General features: G+C 48.6%; 1 protein-coding gene across 2 annotated transcripts in view; it reads right to left on the bottom strand.

The window, feature by feature from the left end:
* Positions 1-364: 364 nt before the first annotated feature.
* Positions 365-11,165, bottom strand: part of TRUB2 (TruB pseudouridine synthase family member 2) — a 40,882-nt gene continuing 30,081 nt past the window's right edge. For both annotated transcript variants that reach the window (XM_075318931.1, XM_075318932.1), the window contains exons 7-9: positions 7,282-7,354; positions 4,954-5,090; positions 365-1,656 (exon numbers count right to left, since the gene is read on the bottom strand). In XM_075318931.1, coding sequence (XP_075175046.1) covers positions 1,370-1,656; positions 4,954-5,090; positions 7,282-7,354 — 497 coding nt within the window. In that variant the 3' untranslated portion in view covers positions 365-1,369. The remainder of the gene's footprint in view (positions 1,657-4,953; positions 5,091-7,281; positions 7,355-11,165) is intronic.

Genomic DNA, 11,165 nt, shown 5'->3' with positions numbered 1-11,165 from the left:
CTCACACGCCACGGCTGCTGCCGCCACCACGGACCCCACGGATCCTGCCACCGCGGACGCGCCTGCAACCACGGCACCTGCAACCACGGACCCCGCTGCCACTGACCTGCCGCGCCTGCCAGCACAACCTGTGCCTCCTGTGACCCCGCTTCACCACCACTGCTGCCCCCCTCCGGTAAGAGAACACCGGAGTATAAGACGGACCCCATTTTTCTTTTTTTTACCTTTTTTATGTCTAAGTTTGGGGTGCGTCTTATATTCCGGTGCGTCTTATAAAGCGAAAAATACGGTAAATCCAGCCTAAAGTGTGTCTGTGTTCCACTGATTAGAAGAAACAAGGGACGTTTGAAGGCAACAAACAGAATGTTGGAATAGATTCATATTTATTAATTAAATTACAAAAAAAACAAAACAAAAACCAAGCAATAAGCCGTCCTGTTCAACCAGGAAATGCCGGGGACTAGGCAGAGGTCAGGAACATGGAGATGACGTTTTTCAACTTTCCAAAGAGCACTCTAAGAGGTACTTTTCACACTGCGACATCGCTAGCGATGTGAAATTCTAGATCGCAAGTGCGATCTTTCGAGATCGCACATAGGTCATTTTACGCATGTGCGATCTCGAAAGATCGCACTTGAGATCTAGAATTTCACATCGCTAACGAGATCGCTAGCGATGTCGCAGTGTGAAAAGTACCCCTAAGGTATGTGCACACTACATCGTTATCAAACAGGAATGCTCCGTAACCAACCTGGAAAGCGCTATCGAATATGTTCAATCTAATTGATCTCAAAAAAGTGATTAAATGACCTGACCATTTTTTAGGCAGCTTGCTCATTATTTTATACATGAGGTCTAAGGAGTAACATCTCTCCTTGTCAGTGTAAGGAGACTTATAGGCCATGTTATGCTCCTCTGGGTAATTAAATATGAAAATAGCCACTTCAGAGAGGAAGAGGACTAGCACAATAGTGCCACCTATTGGATGTAGTCAATATTAACTCTTAACGAACCTTACCACATGTCTTAGGATAAATCTCATACAGCCAAATCAGATTTCTTGTAGTGCACCGATGAGTCGTGTTTGGCTTCTATCCCAAGTCATGTGGGCAAGGGTCAAAATTGACTTTTAATAGGTGGCACTAGAGTTCATATCCTCTTTCTCTTTAGAAAGGCCATTCGTATTTTTTCTACATACAAGTCTACAAGAGCCTCAAAAACAGCTGGAAATTTGCCAGGAAAGGCTCTAAAAAGAAAACAACTGAAAAAAACCCAAGTGTGTGTTTTCCGGCATCTAGAACACTTCGGTGCATATAGCCATATGAACGGTTGGTAATCAGAGAGCACTGTCAGCCATGTACAGGAGATGTCACTGGAAGTTCCTTTCTTCGTTCCTCGGGGAATCTTCATCCTGTTTCTCCCGGATGACGCTGCCATTGGGTTTCTGCAATTCTGCAGCTATAGGTTTGCACTCATCAATGGCACGCGTGATGCTGTTCAGATCCCAGTGTCCATGTGTTAAAGCCCAGTTTAAGGTGAACGGACCGTCCCGTGTGCGGCGCACCTTCGTGCAGACGGCAGTGGACCTTAGCTCTAAGCCAATCTCGTGGATTAATTTCCGAAGATACTGCTGAGTCTCATGCATGCACTGGATCTCTGAACAAAACACAAATATAGATGTTTGGTGAACACTGGCAGTGCCCATGTCAGTAATACTGTTCTTATAGGCTACATTATTATTATTTAATTATATTGAGCTACTTATAACAATACTGTATAAACACAGTCACTCATCTAATTGTGAAAAATTGTCCTTTTCCTGTGATGTGCAGTAAACAATACCTGGACAGTATAGAAAATTTACCACCTGAACGCCAAAGAATTTTCCAACTTGTGAGTGACTTGGATCAGAAGACAGATGATAAGTAGGCAGACATTGCTTCCCTAATATTCACCTGTGTGTATACTGTATACAGTCAGGGCCAGAAATATTTGGACAGTGACACAAGTTTTGTTATTTTAGCTGTTTACAAAAACATGTTCAGAAATACCATTATATATATAATATGGGCTGAAAGTGCACACTCCCAGCTGCAATATGAGAGTTTTCACATCCAAATCGGAGAAAGGGTTTAGGAATCATAGCTCTGTAATGCATAGCCTCCTCTTTTTCAAGGGACCAAAAGTAATTGGACAAGGGACTCTAAGGGCTGCAATTAACTCTGAAGGCGTCTCCCTCGTTAACCTGTAATCAATGAAGTAGTTAAAAGGTCTGGGGTTGATTACAGGTGTGTGGTTTTGCATTTGGAAGCTGTTGCTGTGACCAGACAACATACAGTCTAAGGAACTCTCAATTGAGGTGAAGCAGAACATCCTGAGGCTGAAAAAAAAGAAAAAATCCATCAGAGAGATAGCAGACATACTTGGAGTAGCAAAATCAACTGTCGGGTACATTCTGAGAAAAAAGGAATTGACTGGTGAGCTTGGGAACTCAAAAAGGCCTGGGCGTCCACGGATGACAACAGTGGTGGATGATCGCCGCATATTTCATTGGTGAAGAAGAACCCGTTCACAACATCAACTGAAGTCCAGAACACTCTCAGTGAAGTAGGTGTATCTGTCTCTAAGTCAACAGTAAAGAGAAGACTCCATGAAAGTAAATACAAAGGGTTCATATCTAGATGCAAACCATTCATCAATTCAAAAAATAGACAGGCCAGAGTTAAATTTGCTGAAAAACACCTCATGAAGCCAGCTCAGTTCTGGAAAAGTATTCTATGGACAGATGAGACAAAGATCAACCTGTACCAGAATGATGGGAAGAAAAAAGTTTGGAGAAGAAAAGGAACGGCACATGATCCAAGGCACACCACATCCTCTGTAAAACATGGTGGAGGCAACGTGATGGCATGGGCATGCATGGCTTTCAATGGCACTGGGTCACTTGTGTTTATTGATGACATAACAGCAGACAAGAGTAGCCGGATGAATTCTGAAGTGTACTGGGATATACTTTCGGCCCAGATTCAGCCAAATGCCGCAAAGTTGATCGGACGGCGCTTCATAGTACAGATGGACAATGACCCCAAGCATACAGCCAAAGCTACCCAGGAGTTCATGAGTGCAAAAAAGTGGAACATTCTGCAATGGCCAAGTCAATCACCAGATCTTAACCCAATTGAGCATGCATTTCACTTGCTCAAATCCAGACTTAAGACGGAAAGACCCACAAACAAGCAAGACCTGAAGGCTGCGGCTGTAAAGGCCTGGCAAAGCATTAAGAAGGAGGAAACCCAGCGTTTGGTGATGTCCATGGGTTCCAGACTTAAGGCAGTGATTGCCTCCAAAGGATTCGCAACAAAATATTGAAAATAAAAATATTTTGTTTGGGTTTGGTTTATTTGTCCAATTACTTTTGACCTCCTAAAATGTGGAGTGTTTGTAAAGAAATGTGTACAATTCCTACAATTTCTATCAGATATTTTTGTTCAAACCTTCAAATTAAACGTTACAATCTGCACTTGAATTCTGTTGTAGAGGTTTCATTTCAAATCCAATGTGGTGGCATGCAGAGCCCAACTCGCCAAAATTGTGTCACTGTCCAAATATTTCTGGACCTAACTGTATATAGACACTGCTGTCTGTATATGGGAAATATATTGATGATAACTTGTAATTTATATATGTACTCTGTATGTAACCCCCTTCTCATGTACAGCACCATGGAATCAATGGTGCTCTATAAATAATAATAATAATAAAATTAATAAGCTACAGCCCACTACTTTATAGGGACTTAGATGTGGCTCCTAAAGGGTTAGTGCCAAGTTTTGAAGTAATTCACTACCAACAGAATAGGCATTTACTTACAGACTGCTGGGAATCACTCCCATTCATCACGAGGAAGGGTCTCCAAGGAGCCCCACCTGAATGATAAAGAGGTTAAGCATGTGCGTCTCTGCTTCATTCATTCTCTATGGGACTGTCAGAGTTAGCCGAATACGATGTTCTGCTTTTTCCATTTATGAGTATTACTGGAGCAGAATGGCCCATGATTGACTTCGGTTCCATTCAGACAGAGATCTTTGGACCCCCAATTCTCTGCATTGGTGGGGTACACAGGGGTCGCACCCCTAACAGTTCTAATGTTAACCCGTTTCTCATAGGAGATAACTTCAAAAGGTCACCCTCGTTCCATGTGAAACTCATTTGAGCAGCCCTAAGAAAGAACAGATTCATGTGCTATCTGATCTCCGCACAGACAGTGTACACACTGAGCTCTTAGGGGTACTTTGTACGCTGCGACGTCGCTAGCTGATGCTAGGGATGCCGAGCGCGATAGTCCCCGCCCCCGTCGCACATGCGATATCTTGTGATAGCTGCCGTAGCTAACATTATCGCTACGGCAGCTTCACACGCACTTACCTGCCCTGCGACGTCGCTCTGGCCGCCGACCCGCCTCCTTCTTAAGGGGGCGGGTCGTGCGGCGTCACACGGCAGGCGGCCAATAGAAGCGGAGGGGCGGAGATGAGCGGGACGTACACATCCCGCCCACCTCCTTCCTTCCGCATAGGCGGTGGAGGCAGGTAAGGAGAAGTTCCTCGCTCCTGCGGCTTCACACACAGCGATGTATGCTGCCACAGGAACGAGGAACAACATCGTACCTGTCGCTGCAGCGAAATTATGAAAATGACCGTCACTACACAGATCACCGATTTACGAAGCTTTTGCGATCGTTTATCGGTGCACCTAAGCTTTACACGTTGCGACATCGTTACTGGCGCCGGATGTGCGTCACTTTGGATTTGACCCCGACGACATCGCAGTAGCGGTGTCGCAACGTGCAAAGTACCCCTTACTGTTTTGCATATAGAAAATGTCATGTAGGACTATGTATCAGACTTGAGCCTTTTTGTCCTACTTCACTTACAACACCATTAAGAAGTATCCTACCTAAAGTGAAGTTAGGTGGGGAAAACTCAATACACCGCACTCCGAGCACGAGAGGTGGCGATTTGACCATAGGCCGGAGCTGGCCTTGTGCTGCCATCTCATATGCCTCCTGACTCTGTAAGTCCACCTGACTGTGCCTAGAACAGAACCAGATAAAACATTATGATTTTTTTTTTTTTTTTTTACAAGACTAGGAAACATTTCCTAACATTTATAAAGACCGTCTTTGCAGGAACACAATGTGGTGTAGGACATAATCTGCTTTCTTAGACCAATTCTACACTTCTGCATTACACAAACGTTGCAAAAGAAAGAGGTGTCTTCAACAAATAGTGTCCGCATGTAACGTTATTTACACCATCAGCCTATACCACATCAGGACTGCTAAAAAATTGAAAAATAGAGTGCTCCTTTATATGATGTGTAGGGTTTAGCGGATCCGGACTGTCAAAGTCCGGATCCGCGCGTTTCAACGTTGCCCGAGTGGCGGACCCAGGCCCAGACTTCCGGGTGTTTGATCCGGCACTCGAGAAAATTAAAAAAAAAAAATATATAAAAAGGAGAAATAAAGAAAATAAGAAAAAGCTTCATACTTACCCAGGCTCCACGCTGCTCCTGATGAATCCCTGTGCCGCTCATTTGATATGCACAGCTTTCTCCGCCCACCAGCCGGCCTGGCGTCTGTGATTGGTGCAGTGAGACGTGCCCCCAGCCTTTGCGACAGTGTCTGACTGCTTCCGCTCACAGACGCTGTCTGCAGATCATCGCCAGCGCGGCTCATCCTGGGCTCCCCACTGCACAATTCATGCACCGGGAGACCAGGGCTGAGCAGAAGGGGAAACACTGCTGCCGCAGCTCATCCTGTGCCTCCCAGTGCACGATTCATGCACCGGGAGACCCAGGCCGAGCAGAGGGGGAAACACTACCGGTGCGGCTCATCCTGGGCCTCCCAGTGCACGATTCATGCACCGGGAGACCCAGGCTGAGCAGAGGGGGAAACACTGCTGCCGCAGCTCATCCTGTGCCTCCCAGTGCACGATTCATGCACCGGGAGACCCAGGCTGAGCAGAGGGGGAAACACTACCGGTGCGGCTCATCCTGGGCCTCCCAGTGCACGATTCATGCACCGGGAGACCCAGGCTGAGCAGAGGGGGAAACACTGCTGCCGCAGCTCATCCTGTGCCTCCCAGTGCTCGATTCATGCACCGGGAGACCCAGGCTGAGCAGAGGGGGAAACACTACCGGTGCAACTCATCCTGGGCCTCCCAGTGCACGATTCATGCACCGGGAGACCCAGGCTGAGCAGAGGGGGAAACACTACCGGTGCGGCTCATCCTGGGCCTCCCAGTGCACGGTTCATGCACCGGGAGACCCAGGCTGAGCAGAGGGGGAAACACTACCAATTAAACAGAGGAACAATATATTGTTTCCTGGCAGGTTGGTTTATCATGCCTCTGGCTTTTTAAGTGTTTTTAATCATGTGTTTGTGTGCCTCACTCTAAGTGTGGGGATGTGTGATATACTTTTGTTGCAATAAAGAATCATTTTCTACTCATTTTACGGTGTTGTGATCCCTTTTTGGTATACCTTTTTCTTTGCTATTTCCGATTGGGGGAAACACTACCGGTGCGTCTCATCCTGGGCCTCCCGATGCACGATTCATGCACCAGAAGGAGCAGGCAGAGCAGAGGAGGAAACATCGCCAGCGTGGCTCATCCTGAGCGGGGCAGGACACATCACGGGCCGCAGTTTGAACCTGCCCCCCATCACATGACAAATTACGTCATACATGGAAGGACCCCATACATTCTAGCATCTACCTTTACTTAGACCCACACAGCTCCAGGAGTAAATGCGTGACCCAGAAGCAGATTGCCGCCATGACACGGAGCATGGGTGAGTACACTGCATGCGCTCTAATTCCCTTCCACCAACATTTTTAATCCCTGGATTCTGGTCCCCATATTGGTACCAGATTCCGTATCGGTTACGTTTTTTTCTAAGAAAAGTAGGGACCCGCCGGTCCTGTTTTTTTGAGAGACCGATCAGCTCTAGTGACATGTAGCATTTCATGCTATGGATAAGATGATCGATGAGAAGGAAAGAAAATATGTAGCACTCACAACCACACTAAATCATCCATAGCAATGCTGTGTAAGTGCACACAAGAGGACAAATCCTAACCCTAGAACTGCCGGGTAACAGACTGGGAATGGTAAATGCAAGAATACAAAGGCATCGCTAATCAATCAGATTACATTATGAAGAAAATATCACATTCTTAGAATTATCAAAAATATGTACAAAATGATTTGTAAGCTCACGTACATCAGCAACGCCTTTTGGTTACTCCCCTGAATCATGGCCAAAACCCGATCCAATCTGTCTTTTGTAATGTGTTCTGTAGGGACAGGAAAAAAAAAAAAAAAGTCATTGCTATTTCCACTGAATTTAAATCATATGTGAAAACAGAAATATATACAATATTGTAGAATATAATCAATATCCTCTAGCAATCCATCACAAGGAGATGCATTTGAAAAAGGCCATGGTCTGTGAATAAATGCGATGTGAAAGTGACATAGACCGCACATCATGTTACATTTGTCTGTGAAAAAGGCAAAAGGTGTCTTAAAGCAAAGAAGGGAATTTTGTTTACTTACCGTAAATTCCTTTTCTTCTAGCTCCTATTGGGAGACCCAGACAATTGGGTGTATAGCTTCTGCCTCCGGAGGCCACACAAAGTATTACACTTAAAAGTGTAAACCCCTCCCCTCTGCCTATACACCCCCCCGTGCATCACGGGCTCCTCAGTTTTGGTGCAAAAGCAGGAAGTAGGAAACTTATAAATTGGTCTAAGGTAAATTCAATCCGAAGGATGTTCGGAGAACTGAAACCATGAACCAAAAGAACAATTCAACATGAACAACATGTGTACACAAAAGAACAACAGCCCGAAGGGAACAGGGGTGGGTGCTGGGTCTCCCAATAGGAGCTAGAAGAAAAGGAATTTACGGTAAGTAAACAAAATTCCCTTCTTCTTTGTCGCTCCATTGGGAGACCCAGACAATTGGGACGTCCAAAAGCAGTCCCTGGGTGGGTAAAGAATACCTCGATAAAAAGAGCCGAAAAACGGCCCCCTCTTACAGGTGGGCGACCGCCGCCTGAAGGACTCGCCTACCTAGGCTGGCATCTGCCGAAGCATAGGCATGCACCTGATAGTGTTTCGTGAAAGTGTGCAGACTCGACCAGGTAGCCGCCTGACACACCTGCTGAGCCGTAGCCTGGTGCCGCAATGCCCAGGATGCGCCACGGCTCTGGTAGAATGGGCTTTCAGCCCTGAAGGAATCGGAAGCCCAGAAGAACGGTAGGCTTCAAGAATCGGTTCCTTGATCCACCGAGCCAAGGTTGACTTGGAAGCCTGTGACCCCTTACGCTGGCCAGCGACAAGGACAAAGAGCGCATCCGAACGGCGCAGGGGCGCCGTGCGAGAAATGTAGAACCGGAGTGCTCTCACGAGATCTAACAAGTGCAAATCCTTTTCACATTGGTGAACTGGATGAGGGCAAAAGGAAGGTAAGGAGATATCCTGATTGAGATGAAAAGGGGATACCACCTTAGGGAGAAATTCCGGGACCGGACGCAGAACCACCTTATCCTGGTGAAACACCAGGAAGAGGGCTTTGCATGACAGCGCTGCTAGCTCAGACACTCTCCGAAGTGATGTGACTGCCACTAGGAAGGCCACCTTCTGCGATAGGCGTGATAGAGAGACATCCCGCATCGGCTCAAAAGGTGGTTTCTGAAGAGCCGTTAGCACCCTGTTAAGATCCCAGGGTTCCAGCGGACGCTTGTAAGGTGGGACTATGTGGCAAACTCCCTGCAGGAACGTGCGGACCTGCGGAAGCCTGGCTAGACGCTTTTGAAAAAACACGGAAAGCGCCGATACTTGTCCCTTGAGAGAGCCGAGAGACAAACCCTTATCCATTCCGGATTGAAGGAAAGAAAGAAAAGTGGGTAAGGCAAACGGCCAGGGGGTAAAACCCCGATCAGAGCACCAGGATAAGAAGATCCTCCAAGCCCTGTGATAGATCTTGGCGGACGTTGGTTTCCTGGCTTGTCTCATAGTGGCAATGACATCTTGAGATAACCCTGAGGACGCTAGGAGCCAGGACTCAATGGCCACACAGTCAGGTTGAGGGCCGCAGAATTCAGATGGAAAAATGGCCCTTGAGACAGCAAGTCTGGGCGGTCTGGGAGTGCCCACGGTTGACCCACCGTGAGGTGCCACAGATCCGGGTACCACGACCTCCTCGGCCAGTCTGGAGCGACGAGGATGGCGTGGCGGCAGTCGGACCTGATCTTGCGCAACACTCTGGGCAGCAGTGCCAGAGGAGGAAATACATAAGGCAGTCGAAACTGCGACCAATCCTGAACTAATGCGTCCGCCGCCAGAGCTCTGTGATCTTGAGACCGTGCCATGAATGCCGGGACTTTGTTGTTGTGCCGAGACGCCATGAGGTCGACGTCCGGCGTTCCCCAGCGGCGACAGATCTCTTGAAACACGTCCGGGTGAAGAGACCATTCCCCTGCGTCCATGCCCTGGCGACTGAGAAAGTCTGCTTCCCAGTTTTCTACGCCCGGGATGTGAACTGCGGAGATGGTGGAGGCTGTGGCTTCCGCCCACAGCAGAATTCGCCGAACTTCTTGGAAGGCCTGACGACTGCGTGTGCCGCCCTGGTGGTTGATGTACGCGACCGCCGTGGCGTTGTCCGACTGTATGCGGATCTGTCTGCCCTCCAGCCACCGATGGAACGCCTTTAGGGCTAGATACACTGCCCTTATCTCCAGAACATTGATCTGAAGGGAGGACTCTGTCGGAGTCCAGGTTCCCTGAGCCCTGTGGTGGAGGAAGACCGCTTCCCACCCTGACAGACTCGCGTCCGTCGTGACCACAGCCCAGGATGGGGGCAGGAATGATTTTCCCTTCGACAAGGAAGTGGGAAGAAGCCACCACTGAAGAGAGGTTTTGGCTGCCAGTGAAAGAGAGACGTTCCTGTCTAGGGACGTCGACCTCCTGTCCCATTTGCGGAGAATGTCCCATTGAAGTGGACGCAGATGAAACTGCGCAAAGGGAACTGCCTCCATTGCTGCCACCATCTTCCCTAGGAAGTGCATGAGGCGCCTCAAGGGGTGTGACTGGGTCCGAAGGAGAGAGTGCACCCCTGTCTGTAGCGAACGCTATTTGTCCAGCGGAAGCTTCACTATCGCTGAGAGAGTATGAAACTCCATCCCGAGGTAAGTCAGTGATTGGGTCGGTGTCAATTTTGACTTTGGGAAATTGATGATCCACCCGAACCTCTGGAGAGTCTCCAGAGCAATGGTCAGGCTGTGTTGACATGCCACCCGGGAGGGTGCCTTGACTAGGAGATCGTCTAAGTAAGGGATCACCGAGTGGCCCTGAGAGTGTAGGACCGCCACCACGGATGCCATGATCTTGGTGAAGACCCGTGGGGCTGTCGCCAGGCCGAAAGGCAGTGCCGCAAACTGAAGGTGTTCGTCCCCGATGGCGAAACGCAGGAAGCGTTGATGCTCTGGTGCAATCGGCACATGGAGATAAGCATCCTTGATGTCGATTGAGGCTAGGAAGTCTCCTTGGGACATCGAGGCGATGACAGAACGGAGAGATTCCATCCGGAACCGTCTGGTTCTCACGTGTCTGTTGAGCAGTTTGAGGTCCAGAACGGGGCGGAATGATCCGTCCTTTTTTGGCACCACGAACAAGTTGGAGTAAAAACCGCGACCACGTTCTTGAATGGGAACGGGAATCACAACTCCTTCTGCCTTCAGAGTGTTCACCGCCTGAAAAAGTGCATCGGCTCGCTCGGGGGGCGGAGATGTTCTGAAGAAACGAGTCGGAGGACGAGAGCTGAGCTCTATCCTGTAACCGTGCGACAGAATGTCTCTCACCCATCGGTCTTGGACATGTGGCCACCAGGCGTCGCAAAAGCGGGAGAGCCTGCCACCGACCGAGGATGCGGTTTGGGGAGGCCGAAAGTCATGAGGAAGCCGCCTTGGAGGCGGTTCCGCCAGCTGTCTTTGGAGGACGTGACTTAGACCTCCATGCAGAAGAGTTCCTCTGGCCCTTCTCTGACCTGTTGGACGTGGAGGATTGGGACCTGGCTGAGGGCCGAAAGGACCGAAACCTCGAT

Source organism: Anomaloglossus baeobatrachus, chromosome 7 (genome assembly GCF_048569485.1).
Source record: "Anomaloglossus baeobatrachus isolate aAnoBae1 chromosome 7, aAnoBae1.hap1, whole genome shotgun sequence".
Taxonomy (NCBI): domain Eukaryota; kingdom Metazoa; phylum Chordata; class Amphibia; order Anura; family Aromobatidae; genus Anomaloglossus; species Anomaloglossus baeobatrachus.
Note: the sequence above shows the minus strand (reverse complement) of the source record. Positions and strands in the feature narration are given on the sequence as shown.